This window comes from Rhinopithecus roxellana, chromosome 4, assembly GCF_007565055.1.
Source record: "Rhinopithecus roxellana isolate Shanxi Qingling chromosome 4, ASM756505v1, whole genome shotgun sequence".
Lineage (NCBI taxonomy): Eukaryota > Metazoa > Chordata > Mammalia > Primates > Cercopithecidae > Rhinopithecus > Rhinopithecus roxellana.
The window spans coordinates 107,685,530-107,713,182 of NC_044552.1; the positions used below are offsets into that span (position 1 = coordinate 107,685,530).

The window sequence follows — 27,653 nt, forward strand, 5'->3', positions numbered from 1 at the left end:
AACGTGCAGGTTTGGTACATATGTATACTTATGCCATGTTGGTGTGCTGCACCCATCAACTCGTCAGCACCCATCAATTCATCATTTATATCATGTATAACTCCCCAATGCAATCCCTCCCCCCTCCCCCCTCCACCCTCCCCATGATAGGCCCCAGTGCGTGATGTTCCCCTTCCTGAGTCCAAGTGATCTCATTGTTCAGTTCCCACCTATGAGTGAGAACATGCGGTGTTTGGTTTTCTGTTCTTGTGATAGTTTGCTAAGAATGATGGTTTCCAGCTGCATCCATGTCCCTACAAAGGACGCAAACTCATCCTTTTTTATGGCTGCATAGTATTCCATGGTGTATATGTGCCACATTTTCTTAATCCAGTCTGTCACAGATGGACATTTGGGTTGATTCCAAGTCTTTGCTATTGTGAATAGTGCCGCAATAAACATACGTGTACATGTGTCTTTGTAGTAGAATAATTTATAATCCTTTGGGTATATACCCAGTAGTGGGATGGCTGGGTCATATGGTACATCTAGTTCTAGATCCTTGAGGAATTGCCATACTGTTTTCCATAATGGTTGAACTAGTTTACAATCCCACCAACAGTGTAAAAGTGTTCCTATTTCTCCACATCCTCTCCAACACCTGTTGTTTCCTGACTTCTTAATGATTGCCATTCTAACTGGTGTGAGATGCTATCTCATTGTGGTTTTGATTTGCATTTCTCTGATGGCGAGTGATGATGAGCATTTTTTCATGTGTCTGTTGGCTGTATGAATATCTTCTTTTGAGAAATGTCTGTTCATATCCTTTGCCCAATTTTTGATGGGGTTGTTTGTTTTTTTCTCGTATATTTGTTTGAGTTCTTTGTAGATTCTGGATATTAGCCCTTTGTCAGATGAGTAGGTTGCAAAAATTTTCTCCCATTCTGTAGGTTGCCTGTTCACTCTGATGGTAGTTTCTATTGCTGTGCAAAAGCTCTTTAGTTTAATTAGATCCCATTTGTCAATTTTGGCTTTTGCTGCCGTTGCTTTTGGTGTTTTAGACATGAAGTCCTTGCCCATGCCTATGTCCTGAATGGTACTACCTAGATTTTCTTCTAGGGTTTTTATGGTATTAGGTCTAACATTTAAGTCTCTAATCCATCTTGAATTAATCTTCGTATAAGGGGTAAGGAAAGGATCCAGTTTCAGCTTTCTACTTATGGCTAGCCAATTTTCCCAGCACCATTTATTAAATAGGGAATCCTTTCCCCATTTCTTGTTTCTCTCAGGTTTGTCAAAGATCAGATGGCTGTAGATGTGCGGTATTATTTCTGAGGACTCTGTTCTGTTCCATTGGTCTATATCTCTGTTTTGGTACCAGTACCATGCTGTTTTGGTTACTGTAGCCTTGTAGTATAGTTTGAAGTCAGGTAGCGTGACGCCTCCAGCTTTGTCCTTTTGACTTAGGATTGTCTTGGCAATGCGGGCTCTTTTTTGGTTCCATATGAACTTTAAAGCAGTTTTTTCCAATTCTGTGAAGAAACTCATTGGTAGCTTGATGGGGATGGCATTGAATCTATAAATAACCTTGGGGAGTATGGCCATTTTCACGATATTGATTCTTCCTATCCATGAGCATGGTATGTTCTTCCATTTGTTTGTGTCCTCTTTTATTTCACTGAGCAGTGGTTTGTAGTTCTCCTTGAAGAGGTCCTTTACATCCCTTGTAAGCTGGATTCCTAGGTATTTTATTCTCTTTGAAGCAGTTGTGAATGGAAGTTCATTCCTGATTTGGCTCTCTGCTTGTCTGTTACTGGTGTATAAGAATGCTTGTGATTTTTGCACATTAATTTTGTATCCTGAGACTTTGCTGAAGTTGCTTATCAGCTTAAGGAGATTTTGGGCTGAGACGATGGGGTTTTCTAAATATACAATCATGTCATCTGCAAACAGGGACAATTTAACTTCTTCTTTTCCTATCTGGATACCCTTGATTTCTTTCTCTTGCCTGATTGCCCTAGCCAGAACTTCCAACACTATGTTGAATAGGAGTGGTGAGAGAGGGCATCCCTGTCTTGTGCCAGTTTTCAAAGGGAATTTTTCCAGTTTTTGCCCATTCAGTATGATATTAGCTGTGGGTTTGTCATAAATAGCTCTTATTATTTTGAGGTACGTTCCATCAATACCGAATTTATTGAGCGTTTTTAGCATGAAGGGCTGTTGAATTTTGTCAATACCTTTTCTGCATCTATTGAGACAATCATGTGGTTCTTGTCTTTGGTTCTGTTTATATGCTGGATTACGTTTATTGATTTGTGAATGTTGAACCAGCCTTGCATCCCAGGGATGAAGCCCACTTGATCATGGTGGATATGCTTTTTGTTGTGCTGCTGAATCCGGTTTGCCAGTATTTTATTGAGAATTTTTGCATCAATGTTCATCAGGGATATTGTTCTAAAATTCTCTTTTTTCGTTGTGTCTCTGCCAGGCTTTGGTATCAGGATGATGTTGGCCTCATAAATTGAGTTAGGGAGGATTCCCTCTTTTTCTATTGATTGGAATAGTTTCAGAAGGAATGGTACCAGCTCCTCCTTGTACCTCTGGTAGAATTCAGCTGTGAATCTATCTGGTCCTGGACTTTTTTTGGTGGGTAGGCTATTAATTGTTGCCTCAATTTCAGAGCCTGCTATTGGTCTATTTAGGGATTCAACTTCTTCCTGGTTTAATCTTGGAAGAGTGTAAGTGTCCAGGACATTATCCATTTCTTCTAGATTTTCTAGTTGATTTGCGTAGAGGCGTTTATAGTATTCTCTGATGGTAGTTTGTATTTCTGTGGGGTCAGTGGTGATATCCCCTTTATCATTTTTTATTGCATCTATTTGATTCCTCTCTCTTTTCTTCTTTATTAGCCTTGCTAGCGGTCTGTCAATTTTGTTGATCTTTTCAAAAAACCAACTCCTGGATTCATTGATTTTTTGGAGGGTTTTTTGTGTCTCTATCTCCTTCAGTTCGGCTCTGATCTTGGTTATTTCTTGCCTTCTGCTAGCTTTTGAATGTGTTTGCTCTTGCCTCTCCAGTTCTTTTAATTGTGATGTTAGAGTGTCAATTTTAGATCTTTCCTGCTTTCTCTTGTGGGCATTTAGTGCTATAAATTTCCCTCTACACACTGCTTTAAATGTGTCCCAGAGATTCTGGTATGTTGTGTCTTTGTTCTCATTGGTTTCAAAGAACATCTTTATTTCCGCTTTCATTTCGTTATGTACCCTGTAGTCATTCAGGAGCAGGTTGTTCAGTTTCCATGTAGTTGAGCGGTTTTGTTTGAGTTTCTTAGTCCTGAGTTCTAGTTTGATTGCACTGTGGTCTGAGAGACAGTTTGTTATAATTTCTGTTCTTTTGAATTTGCTGAGGAGTGCTTTACTTCCAATTATGTGGTCAATTTTGGAATAAGTGCGATGTGGTGCTGAGAAGAATGTATATTCTGTTGATTTGGGGTGGAGAGTTCTATAGATGTCTATTAGGTCCGCTTGGTGCAGAGATGAGTTCAATTCCTGGATATCCTTGTTAACTTTCTGTCTCGTTGATCTGTCTAATGTTGACAGCGAAGTGTTGAAGTCTCCCATTATTATTGTATGGGAGTCTAAGTCTCTTTGTAAGTCTCTAAGGACTTGCTTTATGAATCTGGGTGCTCCTGTATTGGGTGCATAAATATTTAGGAGAGTTAGCTCTTCCTGTTGAATTGATCCCTTTACCATTATGTAATGGCCTTCTTTGTCTCTTTTGATCTTTGATGGTTTAAAGTCTGTTTTATCAGAGACAAGGATTGCAACCCCTGCTTTTTTTTGTTCTCCATTTGCTTGGTAGATCTTCCTCCATCCCTTTATTTTGAGCCTATGTATGTCTCTGCATGTGAGATGGGTCTCCTGAATACAGCAGACTGATGGGTCTTGACTCTTGATCCAGTTTGCCAGTCTGTGTTTTTTAATTGGAGCATTTAGTCCATTAACATTTAAGGTTAATATTGTTATGTGTGAACTTGATCCTGCCATTATGATATTAACTGGTTATTTTGCTCGTTAGTTGATGCAGTTTCTTCCTAGCCTCGATGGTCTTTACATTTTGGCATGTTTTTGCGATGGCTGGTACCGGTTGTTCCTTTCCATGTTTAGGGCTTCCTTCAGGGTCTCTTGTAAGGCAGGCCTGGTGGTGACAAAATCTCTTAGCATTTGCTTATCTGTAAAGGATTTTATTTCTCCTTCACTTGTGAAACTTAGTTTGGCTGGATATGAAATTCTGGGTTGAAAATTCTTTTCTTTAAGAATGTTGAATATTGGCGCCCACTCTCTTCTGGCTTGTAGAGTTTCTGCCGAGAGATCTGCTGTTAGTCTCATGGGCTTCCCTTTGTGGGTAACCCGACCTTTCTCTCTGGCTGCCCTTAAGATTCTTTCCTTCATTTCAACTTTGGTGAATCTAGCAATTATGTGTCTTGGAGTTGCTCTTCTGGAGGAGTATCTTTGTGGCGTTCTCTGTATTTCCTGAATTTGAATGTTGGCCTGCCCTACTAGGTTGGGGAAGTTCTCCTGGATGATATCCTGAAGAGTGTTTTCCAACTTGGTTCCATTTTCCCCCTCACTTTCAGGCACCCCAATCAGACGTAGATTTGGTCTTTTTACATAATCCCATACTTCTTGCAGGCTTTGCTCATTTCTTTTTCTTCTTTTTTCTTTTGGTTTCTCTTCTCGCTTCATTTCATTCATTTGATCTTCAATCGCTGATACTCTTTCTTCCAGTTGATCGAGTCGGTTACTGAAGCTTGTGCATTTGTCACGTATTTCTCGTGTCATGGTTTTCATCTCTGTCATTTCGTTTATGATCTTCTCTGCATTAATTAGTCTAGCTGTCAATTCTTCCACTCTTTTTTCAAGATTTTTAGTTTCTTTGCGCTGGGTACGTAATTCCTCCTTTAGCTCTGATAAGTTTGATGGACTGAAGCCTTCTTCTCTCCTCTCGTCCAAGTCATTCTCTGACCAGCTTTGATCCGTTGCTGGCGATGGGCTGCGCTCCTTTGCAGGGGGAGATGCGCTCTTATTTTTTGAATTTCCAGCTTTTCTCCCCTGCTTCTTCCCCATCTTTGTGGTTTTATCTGTCTCTGGTCTTTGATGATGGTGACGTACTGATGGGGTTTTGGTATAGGTGTCCTTCCTGTTTGATAGTTTTCCTTCTGACAGTCAGAAGGACTGTCTGTTGGTCTGTTGGAGATTGCTTGAGGTCCACTCCAGACCCTGTTTGCCTGGGTATCAGCAGCAGAGGTTGCCGAAGATAGAATATTGCTGAACAGCGAGTGTACCTGTCTGATTCTTCCTTTGGAAGTTTCCTCTCAGGGGTGTACTCCACCCTGTGAGGTGTGGGGTGTCAGACTGCCCCTAGTGGGGGATTTCTCCCAGCTAGGCTACTCAGGGCTCAGGGACACACCTGAGCAGGCAGTCTGTCCGTTCTCAGATCTCAACCTCCGAGTTGGGAGATCCACAGCTCTCCCCAGTGCTGTCAGACAGAGTCGTTCGCGTCTGCACCGGCCCCCGCTGTTTCCCCTGTTGGTCTTCAGCTGTGTGCTGTCCCCAGAGGTGGAGTCTACAGAGACAGGCAGGCTTCCTTGAGCTGCTGTGAGCTCCACCCAATTCGAGCTTCCCAGCGGCTTTGTTTACCTACTTAAGCCTCAGCAATGGCGGGCGCCCCTCCCCCAGCCTCGCTGCTGCCTTGCCTATAGATCGCCGCAGACTGCTGTGTTAGCAGTGAGGGAGGCTCCGTGGGTGTGGGACCCTCCCGGCCAGGCGTGGGGTATATTCTCCCGGTGTGCCTCTTTGCTTAAAGCGCCGTATTGGGGTGGGAGTTACCCGATTTTCCAGGTGTTGTGTGTCTCAGTTCCCCTGGCTAGGAAAACGGATTCCCTTCCCCCTTGCACTTCCAGGTGAGGCGATGCCTCGCCCTGCTTCAGCTCTCGCTGGTCAGGCTGCAGCAGCTGACCAGCACCGATTGTCCGGCACTCCCTAGTGAGATGTCCCCAGTACCTCAGTTGAAAATGCAGAAATCACCGGTCTTCTGTGTCGCTCGCGCTGGGAGTTGGAGACTGGAGCTGTTCCTATTCGGCCATCTTGCTCCGCCCCACCCTTAGTAGTTTTTTATGATTCTTGTTATCAGGTGTAATGTCTCCTCTTTCATTTCTGATTTTATTTCCTTGAGTCTTTTCTTTTCTTTATTTACTTGAGTCATCTTGTTAGTCTAGAAAGAGTTTGTCTCTTCTGTTTATCTTTGAAAAAAAAAGCCCTCTTAGTTTTATTTTTAAAATTGTTTTTCTAGTCTCTATTTTATTCATTTCTGCCCTAATCTTTGTTATTTATTCTTTCTTCTAACTCTGGCTTTAGTTTGTTCTTCTTTGTCTTTTACCCTGGGATCCCTTTTTTGGGATCCTTCTTCTCCTTCTTTTTTTGATGTACACATTTATTGATATGAACTTCCTTCTTAGAATTGACTTTGCTGCATCTAATAGGTTTTGATATGTTGTATACCCATTATCATTTGTCTGAAGATGTTATTTAATTTCCCTTTTGATTCCTTCTTTGACTCACTAGTTGTTCAGGAGCATGTTGTTTAATTTCTGCATATTTGTAAATTTTCCCAGTTTTCTCCTACGATTGAGTTCTAGTTTCATATCATTATGGTAGGAAACAATAGTGGATATGATTTCAATCTTCTGGAATTATTAAAGACTTGTGGCTTAACATATGATCTGTTTTGGAGGATGTTCTGTATATATTTGAGAAGAATGTGTATTCTTTTGCCGTATATTTCTGTTAGGTCCATTTGGTCTAAAGTGTAATTAAAGTACAACGTTTCCTTATTGCTTTTCTGTCTAAAAAATGATGTTATGTCCAATGCTGAAAGTGGATTATTAAAGTCCCCTACTGTTATAGTATTGCAGTCTATCTCTCCCTTCAGATTGCTTAATAACTGCCTTAGATATTTAGGTGCTACTATGTTAGATGTATATATATTTATAAATGTTGAAGAATTGACACCTTTATCATTATATAATTACCTTCTTTGTCTTTCTTTACTGTTGTTGAACTTAAAGTCTTAACTTCATCTGATAGAAATATAGCTACCTCTGCTCTCTTTTGTCTTCCATTTGCATGGAATATATTTATCTATCCCTTTATTTTCCATCTACGTGTGTTCTTACAAGGAAAGTGAGTATTTTGTAGGCAGCATCTCGTTGTGGTGTGCTTTTTCAATCTATTCAGTCACTTTATATCTTTTGATTGGAGAATTCAATCCATTTTTACCCAAGGAAATTATATTATGTAAAGACTTACCTTACTGCTTTTTCATAATTTGTTTTCTGGTTGTTCTGTGTATCTTTTTTTCTTCCTCTTGTCTTTCTTTGTGGTTTGATTGTCTTCTGTAGTGATATGCCTTCTTTTTATATTTTGTGGAAGTATAATAGGGTTTTGCTTTGCAATTACCATGAGGTTTACGTAAAACATTACCTGTAACATGCTATTCTAAGCTGATACCAACTTAACTTTAATCAAATACAAAAGCTCTCCACGTTTACTCCTCCCTACCACATTTTACGATTTTGATGCAAAGTTGACAACTTTTTGTAATTTGTATCCCTTAACAATTTATCAAAGCTACAGTTGTTTTTAATAGTTTTGTCTTTTAACTCTCATGTTAGAGATAAAATTGCTTTACACATCACCTTTCAAGCAAAAGACTATTTTGAATCTAACTATGTATTATTGATACCATTGAATGTTTTCCCTTCATGTATTTTATGTTAGTTATTAGTGGTATGTTTTCTCAGCTTAAAGAACTCACTTTAAGAATTCCCATAAGACAGGACTAGTGGTGATGAATTCCCTTATTCTTTATCTTGGAACCATATTCTCTCCTTCCACTCTAGAAATCTTTTTGTGAATGTGGTAGGTTGTACTGACAGTTGGGGAGAAGGAGAAGAGAGAAATATTACAGAAATGCAAAAAACTTCAAATTAAATATTAAAAAATGCTTGCCATTAACTGCTCTTTGGTGGTCTCATGATCAGGGTATTTTGACTATCGTTTATTCTTACATCGTTTTTCTAGCTGGATCTTCTTTCTTCTCTTTCTGCATCTCACCTTTCCTTCTTCTTGTCAATCTTAACACCCCTTACTTCATCCTCTCCTTCACTGATTATATCTCAGGTTTACATTTCATTAGGAAGGACAGTTTAGCTATATCTATGACTACCCCTGAACTCAGCTATTTTCTACCTTTGCATTTTGCCATTCATCAAAGTGCTCAACTGGAACAGGATTCATCATCTCAAAGAGGCAGTTGGTTGAACAAAAAGATTTTTTGTGCTTTTTATTTCGTTTTTGCCATTAGAAGAGAACAGCAAAGTGCCAAAGAGTTTGTAATGACTATACCGTGTTTGTGCAACTTTATGCAATAATAGCTTCTGAGGCAGTAACATATGGGGCATGAGAGAGATCAGATGTGGGTGAGTTAATAGTTAAAATTAGAGATTAATGTGTTAGAATCAAAACTTATGTTCATATGCTAGAAATGAAACACTTAAAATAATTAAAACCCAAAGAGGATAGTTCAAATAAAATATTGTAAATTTTATTTTGCTTAAGGAGACTATACCTATCCAATAGATATTTAACCAACATAATTTCAAAACTTTTGGCTTTATTAAGAAATAAACATATTTTAAGCCAAACTCTCAAACTTAAGAGAACTATGTAAAATAATGAGTTAGTTGTGAGTTTTTAAATTCTAGGGTTATTTCTGTGACTTTAATTGGAGTGCCAGACAGCACTTCCCTTACTCCTGCACATTTACTCACTTTGTTTGAAACCACCTTACTTGCCTTGATGAATAAATAACAAAGTAGCTAAAACTGTTCTGAAGAAATAGATGTTTTTGTTAATTAAACCAATAATTTTCTACTTTTCTACCAAAAATACAGATTAGTTTATCCCAACATAGTGAGCGATTTATATGTTTACTTTTAAAATTTTAATTTTAATACATTTATCTTTTAATTTTAACTTTTACACATTTAGAAGTACAAGTACAGTTTCATTACATGGACATATTGCACAGTCGTGAAGTCTAGGCTTTTAGTGTGTTTGTCACCTGAATAGTGTACATGGTACCGAATAAGTAATTTTTCATCCCTCACCTCTTCCTATCTCCCCACCTTTTGAAGTCTCTAATGTTTATTATTTCACTCTGTATGTCCAAGTATATCCAATGCTTAGCTTCTACTTATAAGTGAGAATATGTGGTATTAGACTTTCTAAGTTATTTCTCTTAGAATGATTGCCTCTACGTCCAAATAGGAAGACAGGAAGTCAAACTATCCCTGTTGGCAGATGATATGATTTTGTACCTAGAAAACCTCACAGTCTCTACCCAAAAGCTCCTTGTTCTGATAAACAACTTGAGCAAAGTTTTAGGATACAAAATCAACATGCGAAAATTATAGCATTTCTATATACCAACAGCATCCAAGCTGAGAGCCAAATCAAGAATAAAATCCCATTTACAATAGCTGTAAATAGAATAAAATACCTAGGAATACAGCTAACCAGAGACATGAAAGAATTCTGCAACAGGAATTACAAAATACTGGTCAAAGGAGTCAGGGATGACACAAACAATCAAAACATTCCATGCTCCTGGATAAGAAGAATTAATATTGCTCAAATGGCCATACTGCCCAAAGAAATTTATAGATTCAACCCTATTCCCATCAATCTGCCAATAAAATTATTCACAGGATTAGAGAAAAACTTTTAAAATTCATATGGAATCAAAAAAGAGCTCGAATAGCCAAAGCAATCCTAAGCAAAAAGAACAAAGCTGGAGACATTGCATTACTTGACTTCAAACTATACTACAAGGCTATTGTAACCAAAACAGTATGGTACTTATACCAAAATGGACACATAGACCAATGGAACAGAATAGAGAGCCCAGAAATAATGCCGGACACCTAAAACCATCTGGTCTTTGATATAGTTAACAAAATAAGCAATGGGGAAAGGACCCTGTTCAATAAATAATTTTGGGATAACTGGCTAGCCATATGCAGAAGATTGAAACTGGACCCCTTCCATATACCGTATACAAAAGTTAACACAAAATAGATTAAAAACCTAAATATAAAACCTAAAACTATTTATTATTGATTTCTAGTTTGATTCTGTTAATGTCAGAAAACACTATTTGTATGTTTTAAGTTTTCTAAAAATTTGAAGTTGTTTTATGATACAGGATATGTTCTATCTTGGTTTATGTACTGTGAACATGAACATGTGCATTCTGCTATACTGGGTGCTGTATAAATGTCAACTAGATAGTGTTGGTTGATGGTGCTCTTGAGGTTTCTAATATCCCTGCTGATTTTCTGTCTAATTGTTCTAACAGTGGTTTTGAGGTCTCAAACTATAATTCTGAGTTTTTAAAATTCTTTCAGTTCTCTCAGTTTTTTGCTTTACATATTTAACAACCTTACTGTTTGATATATACACAGTTAAAGTTGCCGTGTCTTCTTGTTACAGTGATACTTTAAACATTGTATAATTTCCCCTCTCTAGTAATTTTCTTGGAGTAAAGAAAATAAAGTATACTTTATGTAATAGTAATATAACTACTCCTGCTTTTTGATTAATGTTTGCATAGTATATCTTTTTCTATGCTTTTACTTCCCACCTGCCTATATAATTTGAAGTGAATTACTTCTATACAGCATATAATTGATTCACTTAAAAATTACTCTGCCAACTTTTGTATTTTGATTGGTGTATTTAGACTATTTACATTTAACATAATTATTGGTATGTTAGAGCCTAAGTTTGCTGTTTTATTTTTTGTTTCTGGTTGTTTTCTCTTTCTCCTTTTTCTGTGATTGTATGGCATGTCTGGTTCATAATTGAACTTTTTTTAGAATTCTGTTTTGATTTACACATAAAATTTCTATATGCATTATATATATTATATACCTAACATCATAGTTGACTGGTATTAACCTTTTATGAGTTTGAGTGAATTTTAGAAAACTTACCCCCTTTTTCATTCCTTTGCCCTTCCTCATTTGCAATATAATTGCCTTAAGTATTTCCTTTACATACATGTAGAACATCAGACAATGTTAGAATGTTTGCTTATTTACTTATATTTTTGTTTACTGTGCTTATTCTTCCTGTTTTCAAAGAGTTTCTTTTTGTTTAGACATCTTCTGTTAGTCATTTTTAAGATAATTCAGCTGGCAAAATTTTCTTAGTTTTCCTTCATTGAGCATATTTTGATTTTCCCTTTTTTTCCTGAAGGAAATAGTCACAAAGTAAGACTCTTGGTTGACAGTTGTTCTTTTTTACAGCACTTGAAAAATGCACTTCCTTTGGTGACTTCTGATGAGAAATCTGCTCATATTAGAATATTTTTTCCTTTACATTGCTGTTTTTCTCTGGCTACTTTTATGACTTTCTCTGTCTTTAGTTTTCAGAAGTTTAAATATGTCATGTCTCAGTATTGATTTCTTTGGGTTTATGTTGTTTGGACTTTGCTCACCTTCTTGAATTTGTAGGTTTTGCCTCTTGCCAAATTAGAAAAGTTTTCAGGCATTGTTTTCTCAAGTACTCTTAAGCCCTACTATCTTTCCCCTCTTCTTCTAGACTCCAATTACATAAATTTAGATATTTTGTTAATAGTACCACTTGTCCCTAAGGGTCTGTTTTTTTTTTTTTTTTTTTTTTTTTTTGTTGTTGTTGTTGTTGTTTTTAAATTCAACCTACTTTCTTTGTTGTTTGCTGTTTAGATTGGGTAATTTCCATGGTTTTATCTTTAAGTTTGTGAAATTTTTTCCTGTGTCCCTTCCATATTGCTCTTAAACCCATCTATTGAGTTTTTAAAATTTCAAATATTGTGTTTTTCAGTTCTAAAACTACAATTTAGTTCCTCTTTTCATCTTCCGTTCCATTGCTGAGATGTTCTGATTCTTCATTTGTTTGAAATGTATTCTAATGGGTTACTGAGGCTTTAAAATATTTATCACATAATTCTAACATTATTGTTCTGTTGGTGTTGGCCTTTATCAGGCATCTTTTTTTTTTTTTTTCCATTTAGTTTGAGATCTTAGTGGTTATTGATGTAATGGGTGATATTCTATTGAAACCTGGACTTTGGGGTATTATATAATGAGGTTAGCTCTTATGTAAACCTTCGATTTTAACTGAATTCTTCTGACACCACTCCAGCAGAAGAATGGAGGTCTCACCTTATTACCCAGTTCCTCACACTGTTTGCATTCATAACCAAACCAAATAGACTCCTCCCTGAGTGAGGTGGTAGTTCTAGCTCTCCACTAGGCCTCCATTGATAGCTCTCTGCCTGAGAGAGGGAGGAATGCTTTGTTACTGCTTCCCACATGACATCCACTGATGGTGGGGTGGGAAGGAGGTGAAAATCTTGACTTTCTACTAGGTCACCTGTGACACGATCTCAGTGGGAAGGAGGGGCACCTCGTTACTGCCAAATGGAGGTGGAAGTCCACCTTTCCACTTGGACTCCACTGCGTTGCCAAGGGTGATGCTGAAAGTTTCAGACCCCTACTCATCCTTTTCTGACACCATGGTAGTGAGTGAGTTGAGGTGCTGCAATACAGCTTGGCAAACAAAAGTGGAAGTCTACCTATGCTTGGCCTTCGCTGGCCTGGGTGGGTGTGGGGCCACATTTTTTCTGTGGGTTTGACTGGAGTAGTGTAGTTATTATCAAACAGATTTCTGTCTGGCTAGGCTTGTCTTTTCATTTGGCTAGAGAGAGTGGACTTTTGTCATATTTTCTTTTTGCTGTCCTTGTGTTACCAAGTTGCTGGCTTCTTCAGATCTAAGTCTGGGATATATAAGGCAAAAAGAAAATGCATGGAACTCAATACTTAGGTCTTTCCTTAGGTCTCAGTGTCTCTGGATGGTCTGTCTTCTCTTTGCCTTTCAAAGTTATCTTATGTTTGTTTATTTATAATTTTCAGAGTTTTAAATTATACTTAGTGGGAGGACTAGGGAAAAGTACATTTATTCCATAGTTCTACATGCAGAAATCTCCAAAACCAAAATTATTTTACTATTCATTTTTGCCATTTCATTAGGTGAAATTAAAAAGACAAAAACCCATCCTCTAAAAGACATTTTAACTATTAGAACATATTTTTAATAACTCAGGTTACTATCCATGAAAGATTTTTTTAAATGTTGCCTAAAACATAAATGTATAAAAAATGAGCAATTAAAGAAATCATTGTATGAATGAAGAATTCTTATGAAGATGATGATACATAAATAATTCTTCTTGACCATTATAATTTATGAATATTTGATCTCTTCAACAATTATATTTTTAATAGGTAATAATTCAGTGTTGTAAGTCAATTGTACTGACCAATGGGAGCCATAGATATTCTTTTATTAAACTAAAAAAAAACCCACTCCTTGTAAGTAATCCAATCAATTCAAAACAGTTGACTATGACAGTTCCCCTCCATCCAATTCCATTTCCTAGAAGTAACCACATCCAGTTTGTAGTCTATGTTTACACTTTCAGTCATGCTCTGCCACTTCACTTAGTCACTCCTGCTTTTCCTTTTCAGCTTCTCTCTCTATTCATCTTTTGTAAGTTTATCCTTCTATCTCTGGCTGTTAAACATTGAAAGACTTTCAGACTTTGTTCTAGAACGTTTTTCCTCAATTCATATTGTTTTGCTTTGTGACTCATCTATGTTCCTATTTCAATTACCATTTACACTCAAATTACTCATATTTATGTTTCTAGTTCAGATTTCTGGTCTTAATATCAAATCAATAACTCCAGCTCTTTGTTTGACGACTCTTTTTGGATATCTAAAGAGCACTCCCAACCCAACATTGCCAAAACTGGATAGATGATCTTTCCTTACAGCCTCTTTCAGATTTTGCATCTCAGTGAATAGTACCACTGTATATTGAATTGTTTTCACTAGAAGCTTAGGAGTCATTATTGATCCCCTTTCATTTTCACCTTCCTTTTCCAATGAATCAAGTCCTGTGGCTTTTCCCTCCTGAATCTGCGTAATCCTTTCAATGTCTGTGACCAAGCTTCATCATAAACTACCTAGGCCAATATAGTAGTTTTTAAAATGGACTCTCTGCTTCTGTCTGATTGTTCTTAAATTATTTTTTTACTCTGTAGCCAGAGAGGTATCCTCAAAATAAAATCTGGTTATGTTACATGCCTGCTTAGAATATTTCAAATTTTTAGTTGCTCTTATGATAAATATCTGAGTTCTTAACATGACCTAGCACAGTACCTGCCTCAATAAACATTTGTAGAAGAATGAAAAAAACTCATGGTTTACAGTATTTTCTATTAAAATAGTATTACTATACACATGTATCTCTGTAAGCATCAGAGATTCTTTTTTCTTATTAATATTTCTGTTGGATATGTTTCTAGAAGTGAAGTTGCTAGTATAGTTTGGATTTTATCTATTAAAAATGAAGGATAATAGAGATGTGGTGCAGTGCCTTGTAGTCATTGAGAAAAAACATCCATTAAGAGAAAAAAGAGGTGACGGATCTAGGAAGATCAATAATGGTTTATTAAGGGAGTCATCCTGTACCTTCTCTCTGATGGAAGGAGTTATATCTCAAAGAAACACCAAATAATTTCAGGATTTTTTGAGAGCTTATGCCAAGCAAATTTAGGTTAAATATTTTGTAAGACAGAGCAAGGAGAAAAGAACAAATGAATCACATTTTTATATTCATAACAGATGTGATTTATTTTTGTAAATCACTCATACATTTAGTTTGCTTACATGTCTTTCTTATAGTATATTATAATTAGGTAGTATAAAGAAAGGCATGATTTGAAATGGGATAATAAAAAGGTAATAAAAATAATGTATGAATTATAATTTTTATAGAAATCAAGGTTTACTAGTATCTAAGACCATTTGGGCTGCTGTAAACAAAACACCATATGTTGGTTAGCTTATAAACAATCGAAATTTATTGCTCATGGTTCTGGAGGCTGGAGGGTCTAAAAGTGAGGCATACCAGATTCAGTGATTGGTGAGGGCTCACTTTCTGGTTCATAGACGGCGGCGACATGCTGTTTTCTCACATGGTGGAAGGGAGAGAGGGGTTTCTTTCATCCCTCTTTTATAAGTGAGCTAATCACATTGGTGAGGGTTCTTCTTTATGACCTAATCATCTCCTAAGGGCCCCAGCTCCTAATACCAACACCTTAGGTGTTAGGATTTCAACATATAAATTTTGGGGGAACAAAAACATTCATACCATAGCAACTAGTGTAGTTGATACTGCACAGAAATCGTGAAATAGGCAAATAATGTTTTTAGAGATGTGTCTCTGCCTCCTTTGATCCATGGCACTCTAAGGAAGATGGTGTGTCTTTGTGCATATGACATCAGCAGGGAGCATCACAAAGGCATCATGCCGAAAAGGTGGGGGACTAGGAGAGGCAGGTTGCTACTAGCGCCGCACTACTAGTTCTATGACCTTGGGCAAGCTAGTTAATCTCTGTGAGACTTATTTTCCTCATTTGAAAATAATGATAATAACTGTTTTACCTGTAAAGTAGATTTGATGTGATCATTTATTATTTATTGATGCATTTATTTGTAATTATGCATTTTTTGGTTGAGCTGATACTAAAACACTTTATTCCTGATTTTATTTATAAATTTGCATACCAGAAAAATAGAATTGTGTAATACAGGGGCATTAATAGCTTTAAAAACTTTTTTTAGGAGCTTCTCAGCCTGCAAAGTGATTCATAATGGCCTCTTAGAGCACTGAGAGGTACCATGAAACTCTGAAAGAGCTAACATGCTTTTTATAACCCATGTACTCAAAGGGAGTAAAACACTGACTTTCATAAGTAGCTCTTTACAAATTCCTACTGTTCTGTTTTTCACTCTAGTCTTTTTTGTTTATACTGAAATGTGTAGATTAAGTAGCTTTATCTTTATTTTTTTCTTGCTATTAATTTTGTATCAGCCGCTTTGAGGATGTTTAAACCAAACACTGATTTAATTGCTTTGTTTATCATTTCTTCTTGTTCTAGGCAATGGACCTCATCATGACCGTTGCTGTACTTACAATGAAAACAACTTGGTGGATGGTGTGTATTGTCTCCCAATAGGACACTGGATTGAGGCCACTGGGCACACCAATGAAATGAAGCACACAACAGACTTCTATTTTAATATTGCAGGCCACCAAGCCATGCATTATTCAAGGTAAAAATAGTGCTATGTTTATAAGCATAGAAGTAGTACAAGAGGTAGCATTAGCAACAATGAAAATACTGTGTTCAAAACTGCAGTGTCTCACTTTGGAGGGGTCTATAGGCCTGTAATACTTTGAGGAGATAATTACAGTGAATCAGTGTGTGAGCTTTTCTGGGTCTAGATGTGGAGGATTTTAAAAATAGAATTCTTTAATAAATGCATACCTTAGCATCAATATATTTTCACCAGATAGTAGCTAACCAATCTCTGTATTTATGTAGTGGATTAAATATAAAAACTTCACTAACAAGGCCTAAATTAGTATTTGTGTCCTTTATGATACTACCAGTGAAACAAAAATTGGTATTTCCTTATAACATCTTATTGAAATAAATATGTGTGAAAATACACAGAACTAGATTGAATGTGATTATCTGCTTCATTATTTGTTAATATTTTGATTTATTTGTTCATTTAATTCCTAAACCAGGAGGTTGCTAAATAAAACGTAAGGCTCATTATCCTTTTCTCCTTTCCCACTCATCAGAAATGATTATTTTTAATCACTTTATGGTTAGTTTTTCTTGAGATTAAATCTAAATCTTAAACAATGTGCGTATGTGTTCCTTGTTAATGTACCAGTTTAAAAATAGCTATTGATTCCCCTCTGTTACACATAGGAAATTGATGTCTTTCGTACTTGTCCTCTCTCCCCACTCCAGTCCCTACCAGGCATTTTTTGAAAAGTTCCATTGTTACTTACCATCATACAAATTCTATGTCTTGACCCATCAGTTTTTCACAATGTCTCCTAGTTTCCTACATTGTAAGAGCAGAGATTTTTTTTTGTTCCTGTGTTTTTTTCCACATCTATTTCCACCTACTGACTCCTGCTTTTAAATTACTTTTATAAGTTCAAGGCTTATAAAATTTACATTGAACTTTGGAAATATAAATTTCTTTCACACTTTGATTATTTAAACTTTAAAAGCAATTGCCAACATTTAAAATATTATGTGTTATTTGATTTGTTTTTCTAAGACCACCAGAGCGAGTACAAAAGAACCAGCGAGTAGGCAAGGCTAGGAGCAAAACTGCAAATTTATGTTTTGGTCACCTCGCTTCAGGGAAGAAGGTGTGGAGGGTGAGGTCCCTCGGTCTCCGGCAAAGGAGGCCGAGGGAGTCGCCTGGTGGAGCTCTCGGACGAAGTTCCTGATGCAGTCCCGACAGAAGTCGGGGCTGAGGAAGTTCCCGTGGCGCTCTGGCCGGAGCGGATTTTCTGGGAGTGGGAGGGCAATAGGCGGGGCATGGGCATGTCTGGGGGGTTCCATAGGTGCTGCCAGGTAAATCTTGGTCTCTTCGGATTGACGTCACCTGGCGCATGCCCAGTTGATCTACACCTTCCCGGGGCCCGGCTGCATTTTCGCACGCGAGGGAAAAGTTGGTGATAAAGAACCCGGAAGTGCGCCATCTTGCCTCCGTTCGTCCAAACATTATTTACTGTAGAACTTACAGTATTTGTGCTATACACAAGGAGATACGTTCTCATGTTCTTAAAGAACGTGTTGTTTTGAATGAAAGATACAATTAATAAAACAGAGTTGTGAGGGATAAAAGAGAGAGAAAATGCAATTTCACAATAGTTTTAGGTAATTAGTATTCCTCTTGAACACATCTTTCTTTCAAACTTCTGGTAGATGTTGGCTTTGCTGGTGGGTTGTATGCTTAGAATGAGGAAGAGAAGAGTTAAGCATGTCGCATGGCTTTATGGACTGAGCTACTGAATTAATGGTGTTGCTGCTTACTGAGATGGTAAAGACTAGGAAATGAGCAATTTGAAGTAGGGATTGAGGTGAAAGTTCTACTTTAGTCATTTCTTGAAATGTCTGTTAGATTACAGGAAGCAAATTGATTTGATTTCAGGAATTTTAGGGAGAGCTTGGAAATAAAGATATAAAATTGGCAGTTATCAAGACATAGATAGCATTCAAAATGATGAGTCTAGATGAGACAATAGTAAATGAGTGAAGTATAGAAGAGACAAAGAGAAGAAGCAAAAATATTGAGCCCTGATGCGCACAATTTAGAAGTCAAGGATAAGCAGAAGATCCAGAGAAAAGAATGAGAAGGAACACCTCTTGAGATGGTCTGACGTTTAATGAGGATGTGTATATGGGTTCTTTTAAATTGATCCTGAACCACATTTCCTGAATGAACCCTTTTTTCTGAAACGTCATGTCTTGGGCTCTGGAGTTTTTTTTCCACTGTATAATTATTTCTTCTCCTTGATTGCCTTTGTTCTTTGTCATCAGAGACACTCCTTACATGGATGTTGGACCTCTTGGATTTACATTTTATGTTTGTCATCTTTTGTATTGCTTTACATTTTGAGAGGCTTCTTTATTTCCAATTCAATATCAATTTTTTTCTTAATTTTGGTAATTGTATTCTTAATTTTCATGGACTTTTACTTATTCTGTTATTCACTTTTTGTATATTAGTTTCTTCTTGTTTATGAATGAGTATATTCATGAATCCTAGAATACTAATGAAAGTTATTTTTAAGTGCTCTTCTCTATTTTTTTTTTTTTTTTTTTTTTGCTTTTGAACTTGTTTATTGTAATCCTTAACATAAGTCACTCTTTCTGAGCCTCAGCTCTGAACACATAAAATGGAGATAAAGTTGTTACAGGGGCTGAATGATGCAACAATATAAACAACTTTTAATATTATGATCAGTCCACCTCCATACGGTTTTCCATAATGGTTGTGCTAATTTATATTACCACCAGCAGTTTGTCAAGGTTCTCTTCTCTCTATATCCTCGTCAACACTTGGTGTTTTATGGTTTTTTTAATTGTAGCCATTCTGATTAGAGTGAGGTGTTATCTTCTTGCAGTCTTGATTTGCATTTCCCTGATAATTGATGATACTGAACTTTTTTTTCATATACCTTATCCATTTCTATGTGTTCTTTTTTAAATTATTATTATACTTTAAGTTCTAGGGTACATGTGCACAATGTGCAGGTTTGTTACATATGTATACTTGTGCCATGTTGCTGTGCTGCATCCATCAACTCGTCAGCACCCATCAACTCGTCTTTTACATCAGGTATAACTCCCAATGCCATCCCTTCCCCCTCCCCCTCCCCATAATAGGCCCCAGTGTGTGATGGTACCCTTCCTGTGTCCAAGTGATCTCATTGTTCAATTCCCACCTATGAGTGAGAACATGCGGTGTTTGGTTTTCTGTTCTTGCAATAGTTTGCTGAGAATGATGGTTTCCAGCTGCGTCCATCTCCCTACAAAGGACACAAACTCATCCCTCTTTATGGCTGCATAGTATTCCATGGTGTATATGTGCCGCATTTTCTTAATCCAGTCTGTCACTGATGGACATTTGGGTTGATTCCAAGTCTTTGCTATTGTGAATAGTGCTGCAATAAACATACATGTGCATGTGTCTTTATAGCAGCAGGATTTATAATCCTGTGGGTATATACCCAGTAATGGGATGGCTGGGTCATATGGTATTTCTAGTTCTAGATCCTTGAGGAATCGCCATACTGTTTTCCACAATGGTTGAACTAGTTGACAATCCCACCAACAGTGTAAAAGTGTTCCTGTTTCTCCACATCCTCTCCAGCACCTGTTGTTTCCTGACTTTTTAATGATTGCCATTCTAACTGGTGTGAGATGGTATCTCATTGTGGTTTTGATTTGCATTTCTCTGATGGCCAGTGATGATGAGCATTTTTTCATGTGTCTGTTGGCTGTATGAATGTCTTCTTTTGAGAAATGTCTGTTCATATCCTTTGCCCAGTTTTTGATGGGGTTGTTTGTTTTTTTCTTGTAAATGTGTTTGAGTTCTTTGTAGATTCTGGATATTAGCCCTTTGTCAGATGAGTAGATTGCAAAAATTTTCTCCCATTCTGTAGGTTGCCTGTTCACTCTGATGGTAGTTTCTTTTGCTGTGCAGAAGCTCTTTAGTTTAATTAGATCCCATTTGTCAATTTTGGCTTTTGTTGTCATTGCTTTTGGTGTTTTAGACATGAAGTCCTTGCCCATGCCTATGTCCTGAATGGTATTACCTAGGTTTTCTTCTAGGGTTTTTACGGTATTAGGTCTAACATTTAAGTCTCTAATCCATCTTGAATTAATTTTCCTATAAGGAGTAAGGAAAGTGTCTAGTTTCAGCTTTCTACTTATGGCTAGCCAATTTTCCCAGCACCATTTATTAAATAGGGAATCCTTTCTCCATTTCTTGTTTTTCTCAGGTTTGTCAAGGATCAGATGGCTGTAGATGCCTGGTATTATTTCTGAGGATACTCAGAATTGTGTATTGATTTGCATATGTTGAACCAGCCTTGCATCCCAATGATGAAGCCCACTTGAACGTGGTGGATAAGCCTTTTGATGTGCTGCTGGATTCGGTTTGCCAGTATTTTATTGAGGATTTTTGCATCAATGTTCATCAGGGATATTGGTCTAAAATTCTCTTTTTTTGTTCTGTCTCTGCCAGGCTTTGCTATCAGGATGATATTGGCCTCGTAAAATGAGTTAGGGAGGATTCCCTCTTTTTCTATTGATTGGAACAGTTTCAGAAGGAATGGTACCAGCTCCTCCTTGTACCTCTGGTAGAATTCAGCTGTGAATCCATCTGGTCCTGGACTTTTTTTGGTTGGTAGGCTATTAATTATTGCCTCAATTTCAGAGCCTGCTATTGGTCTATTCAGGGATTCAACTTCTTCCTGGTTTAGTCTTGGAAGAGTGTAAGTGTCCAGGAAATTATCCATTTCTTCTAGATTTTCTAGTTGATATGTGTAGAGGTGTTTATAGTATTCTCTGATGGTAGTTTGTATTTCTGTGGGGTCGGTGGTGATATCCCCTTTATCATTTTTTATTGCATCTATTTGATTCTTCTCTCTTTTCTTCTTTATTAGTCTTGCTGGCAGTCTATCAATTTTGTTGATCTTTTCAAAAAACCAACTCCTGGATTCACTGATTTTTTGGAGGGTTTTTTTATGTCTCTATCTCTGTCAGTTCTGCTCTGATCTTAGTTATTTCTTGCCTTCTGCTAACTTTTGAATGTGTTTGCTCTTGCTTCTCTAGTTCTTTAATTTTGATGTTAGAGTGTCAATTTTAGATCTTGCCAGCTTTCTCTTGTGGGCATTTAGTGCTATAAATTTCCCTCTACACACTGCTTTAAATGTGTCCCAGAGATTCTGATATATTGTATCTTTGTACTCATTGATTTCAAAGAACATCTTTATTTCTGCCTTCATTTCGTTGTGTACCCTGTAGTCATTTATGAGCAGGTTATTCAGTTTCCATGTAGTTGAGCGGTTTTGATTGAGTTTCTTAGTCCTGAGTTCTAGTTTGATTGCACTGTGGTCTGAGAGACAGTTTGTTATAATTTCTGTTCTTTTACATTTGCTGAGGAGTGCTTTACTTCCAATTATGTGGTCAATTTTGGAATAAGTGTGATGTGATGCTGAGAAGAATGTATATTCTGTTGATTTGGGGTGGAGAGTTTTGTAGATGTCTATTAGGTCTGCTTGGTGTAGAGTTGAGTTCAATTCCTGGATATCCTTGTTAACTTTCTGTCTCGTTGATCTGTCTAATGTTGACAGTGGGGTGTTGAAGTCTCCCATTATTATTATATGGGAGTCTATGTCTCTTTGTAAGTCTCTAAGGGCTTGCTTTATGAATCTGGGTGCTCCTGTTTGGGTGCATATATATTTAGGATAGTTAGCTCTTCCTGATGAATTGATCCCTTTACTATTATGTAATGATCTTCTTTGTCTCTTCTGATATTTGATGGTTTAAAGTCTGTTTTATCAGAGACTAGGATTGCAACCCCTGCTTTTTTTTGTTCTCCATTTGCTTGGTAGATCTTCCTCCATCCCTTTATTTTGAGCCTATGTGTGTCTCTGCATGTGAGATGGGTCTCCTGAATAAAGCAAACTGATGGGTCTTGGCTCTTTATCCAATTTGCCAGTCTGTGTCTTTTAATTGGACCATTAAGTCCATTTACATTTAAGGTTAATACTGTTATGTGTGAACTTGATCCTGTGATTGTGATATTAGCTGGTTATTTTGCTCATTAGTTGATGCAGTTTCTTCCTAGCATCGATGGTCTTTACATTTGGCATGTTTTTGCAATGGCTGGTACCGGTTGTTCCTTTCCATGTTTAGGGCTTCCTTCAGGGTCTCTTGTAAGGCAGGCCTGGTGGTGACAAAATTTCTAAGCATTTGCTTATCTGTAAAGAGTTTTATTTCTCCTTCACTTATGAAACTTAGTTTGGCTGGATATGAAATTCTGGGTTGAAAATTCTTTTCTTTAATTATGTTGAATATTGTCCGCCACTCTCTTCTGGCTTGTAGAGTTTTTGCTGAGAGATCTGCTGTTAGTCTGATGGGCTTCACTTTGTGTGTGACCCAACCTTTCTCTCTGGCTGCCCTTAAGATTTTTTTCTTCATTTCAACTTTGGTGAATCTGACAATTATGTGTTTGGAGTTGCTCTTCTCGAGGAGTATCTTTGTGGCATTCTCTGTATTTCCTGAATTTGAATGTTTGCTTGCCTTACTAGGTTGGAGAAGTTCTCCTGAATGATATCCTGCAGAGTGTTTTCCAACTTGGTTCCATTTTCCCCCTCACTTTTAGGCACCCCAATCAGACATAGATTTGGTCTTTTCATATAATCCCATACTTCTTGAAGGCTTTGTTCATTTCTTTTTCCTCTTTTTTCGTTAGACTTCTCTTCCCACTTCATTTCATTCATTTGATCCTCAATCGCTGATACTCTTTCTTCCAGTTGATCAAGTCAGTTACTGAAGCTTGTGCATTTGTCATGTATTTCTCATGTCATGGTTTTAATCTCTGTCTGTTCGTTTATGGCCTTCTCTGCATTGATTATTCTAGTTATCCATTCTTCCATTCTTTTTTCAAAATTTTTAGCTTCTTTGTGCTGTGTACGTAATTCCCTCCTTTAGCTCTGAGAATTTTGATGGACTTCTCTCAACTCGTCAAAGTCATTCTGTATCCAACTTTGATCCGTTGCTGGCGATGAGCTGCTTTCCTTTTGAGGGGGAGATACGCTCTTAGTTTTTGAATTTCCAGTTTTTCTGCCCTGCTTTTTCCCCATCTTTGTGGTTTTATCTGCCTTTGATCTTTGTTGATGGTGATGTACTGATGGGGTTTTGGTATAGGTGTTCTTCCTGTTTGATAGTTTTCCTTCTAGCAGTCAGGATCCTCAGCTGTAGGTCTGTTGGAGTTTGCTTGAGGTCCACTCCAGACCCTGTTTGCCTAGGTATCAGCAGCAGAGGCTGCAGAAGATAGAATATTACTGGTCAGTGAGTGTTCATCTCTCATTCTTGCTCTGGAAGCTTTGTTTCAGGGGTGTACCCTGCCGTGTGAGGTGTGGGATGTCAGTCTGCACCTAGTGGGGAATGTCTGGCAGGTAGGCTACTCAGGGGTCAGGGACCCACTTGAGCAGGCAGTCTGGCCATTCTCAGATCTCAGCCTCCGTGTTGGGAGATCCACTGCTCTCTTCAAAGCTGTCAGACAGGGTCATTTGCATCTGAAGAGGTTTCTGCTGCTTTTTGTTTAGCTATGCCCTGTCCCCAGAGGTGGAGTCTACAGAGACAGGCAGGTCTCCTTGAGCTGCTGTGGGCTCCACCGAGTTCGAGCTTCCAGGAGGCTTTGTTTACCTATTTAAGCCTCAGCAATGGTGGGCACTCCTCCCCCAGCCTTGATGCTGCCTTGCAGTTAGATTGCAGACTGCTGTGCTAGCAATGAGGGAGGCTCCATGGGCATGGCACCCTCTGGGCCAGGTGTAGGATATAATCTCCTGTATACCGTTTGCTAAGACCCTTGGTAAAATGCAGTATTAGGGTGGGAGTTACCCGATTTTCCAGGTGTCGTGTGTCTCAGTTCCCCTGGCTAGAAAAAGGGATTCCCTTCCCCCTTGTGCTTCCCAGGTGAAGCGATGCCTCACCCTGCTTCATCTCTCACTGGTCAGGCTGCACCAGCTGACCAGCACTGATTGTCTGGCACTCCCCAGTCAGATGAACCCGGTACCTCAGTTGAAAATGCGGAAATCACCCGTCTTCTGTATCGCTCGCGCTAGGAGCTAGAGACTGGAGCTGTTCCTATTTGGCCATCTTGCTCCGGGTCCCAAGTTCTCTTACTGGAACTATACTTTTTCCTCCTGAATCAATTGTTTTTCATTCGTTTTGATCTTTCTTTGTTTTGTGTTATTGTTTTAGGTAACATGATTATTAGTTGTTCATATTTACTATGTGAAAGATTAGGTTGATTATTGTATATGGCTATCATAAGTTTCCTGTGCTATTACTGGCCTCTGTACCTGTGAGAGATGTTGGGGGCAAGCTGTGCTCAGGTGGGCAGATCCTATCTTTCTCAGCAGACTCAAATCAGGCAACCCACCTACATACTTCCTCCGCCCCACCCTGAATGAAAAGATAAGGAGGGTCTGTTGTGGGGTACACCTCTCACTCTGAGAACATTTGCTCCCCGAGTTGATGTTTTAATTTTTAAATAAAGTATTTCTTCAGCTTCACTTACAGTGTCAAAGGTGCATGTGCAGGTGAGAGTGAACCTTAGTTCATGTACTCAACTATGCAAGAAAGCTTACGTTTCTTTATTTTCTTTTTTTTTTTTTTTTTTTTTTTTTTTTATTTTCTTTAAAGCAACTTAGTTTTACATCCAAGTCTCTATCCTACTGAATTCTCAAGTAATTCAACCTGTTATCCACTGAAGATGTAAATATATCTATGCTTATAAATAATAAGATATTTAAATGTGTGTATACTATATAACACATTGTATATTAATAAAATAAATAATATTGTATGTGTATGTATATCTGGAGTTTAATATATAATCTAATATATACATACTCTCACACACACCCACACACACCAAGTCCTGGGAATCTTTATTTTTCAACATCTCCACGTGATTTTTACATGCATAAAAGGACAGTAGTTTACAATAGAAAAGGAATATTTTTATGCACCTTCAGTTGTTTTAGTCTAACTCCCCTTAAAATTTCCAGCATAATTCACCTTCACATGAAACTGGATAAGATGAAAATCTGAATTCAGTTTAAAAGAAAAGAGTCGGAAAGGCATTTATATATTTGATTATTAAATTGAAAACATCGAATTCTATCTGTTTGCCATGTTCATCTGACAATGTATAATGCTAAGATTACTTGTGAATTTATCTTAGCTACTGAAATACATACAGACAGGTAGATTATATGTTTGAGCATATATACAATGGAGGTATTCAAACTCAACTACGAATTCATAATTACAAACTCTCAGTCTTTAGTTTAAATATAGGAATGGAATTATGCCTAGAATTTTTTTATGGTTGGGATAAATCATATCAGAATGGAATTGTCAGTATCCTTTATAAGGATAAGGCTTTTTAGAGCATATATATCTAAAAATTAAGTGTTATATAATAAGATAAATGGTAACTTCATTTATTCAGTGAGAATTGTATGGATTACTCTGTGCAGCCTGTGTTGAGTGCTGGACCATCAGCAATGGAGAGACATGATCCTTGCTTTCATGGAACTTATGCTCTAGTGGAAGACAACATGTAAACAGCTGCAATACAGTTAAATATTTATTGTAATGAAGTTATATATGTAGTGTAAAAATGGACAGGAAAAATTTTTAGTTCAAGAAAATCTTTATGAGGATGTAGAACTTGAACAGAAATGTGAAGGCTTCTTTTTCTCAGGACATTTGGGAAAGTGAATTCAAGGTAAGAAGAATAGTGATGTGGTTTGGCTGTGTCCCCACCCAAATCTCATCTTGAATTGTAGCTTCCACAATTCCCATGTGTTGTAGGAGGGACCCAGTGGGAGGTATTTGAGTCACTGGGGCATGTCTTTTCCATACTGTTCTCGTGATAGTGAATAAGTCTCATGAGATCAGATGGTTTTATAAGGAGGACTTTCCCTGCACATGTTCTCTCCTTGTCTGCTGCCATCCATTTAAGATGTGACTTGCTCTTTCTTGCCTTCAACCATGGTTGTGAGGCCTCCCCAGCCATGTGGAACTGTGAGTCCTTTAAACCTCTTTCCTGTAAATATTACCCAGTCTTGGGTATGTCTTTATTAGCAGCGTAACAACGTGCAAATACAAATAGCAAGTGTACATGTAGAGAGGTGTGAGAGAGCAATATTAGGGTAGCCACCTAATTTTCTCCAACCAGGATGCTTTGAGAGTAAAAAGAGGTACTTTACATAATTAGCCTGAACATGAGGTATAGAAATAGGACTTTACTGGGAATGCCAGGACATATGGCAACCTAGAGAATATGTCACCTAAAAGAGAATATTCTGATACCTCTCAATATTCAGATGCATATATAAGCTGACAAGCACCTGTCTCCATAGAAGGACTACAGATATCCTTTGATAGAAATTAGCACCCATTCCATGTTATGGTTTACCTAGAGATTTTTATGTGGTACATTTTAGTTTTTGATTGTAGCCAAGGTATACATGCCAGTTCTTTAAACATGTATTTAAAGAATTTATCAGATCTACAAGTTTTATTATGAGAAAAAGAAATCTTTCTGTCTCTTCTTTCCCCCACCCAACCTCCCCCAATTATGTCTTTCCACAGGCAACCACTTTCATCTCTTTAAGTTGATAATTTGCTACTTAACTTCAGGTAAATGATAAATAATATAATTATATTACTACTGTTTGGTTTTAGATCTGGCTATTATCTATGGACTTTACAACCTGAAATATGAAGATCTAGCTCTGTTTTCTTCTCCTTCTCCGACATCCATCCTATTGTTCAGTCTTCCCAATATAGTAATACGTTATTTTTCATGCGATCGGTATTCTACATGTATATTCATATGCCTATGTAAATACTATTTAACAACCGAACAATTTGCAGATGTTTAAATCTCTCAGGGTTGCTATTGAGAAGTCAAAGCCATTATGCCTCCCAATCTTTTATGTTCAAATGTTTTTGTTTTTGTTTTTACTTCCATAAACGAAGAAGCCTGCAGAATCTTTTCATTTCCAGTAGTGTGAAATTCCATGATGAATATCTTAGTATGGGTCCATTTTATCCATTTTGCTAAGCTCTCAGTGCAGAAGACTTTAATTCTGCAAAGAGGTAAAATTTATTTCTTTGGGTGTAAACTTCTTCAATTATTTCTCCCCTTTATTTCTGGAATTTCTATTACTGAAATGTTGGATCTCTGGCCTGAGTTTTCAATTTTCCTGTCTTTTATATTTTGCATTTCTTTTTAAATATATTTT

The 27,653-nt window shown here is 37.3% G+C and overlaps 1 protein-coding gene across 2 annotated transcripts in view; it reads left to right on the plus strand.

Annotated features, from left to right (window-relative positions):
* EPM2A (EPM2A glucan phosphatase, laforin) overlaps positions 1–27,653 on the plus strand; it is a 138,512-nt gene that overhangs the window by 54,595 nt on the left and 56,264 nt on the right. For both annotated transcript variants that reach the window (XM_030929362.1, XM_030929363.1), the window contains exon 2: positions 16,153–16,327. In XM_030929362.1, the coding sequence (XP_030785222.1) occupies positions 16,153–16,327 (175 nt within the window). The remainder of the gene's footprint in view (positions 1–16,152; positions 16,328–27,653) is intronic.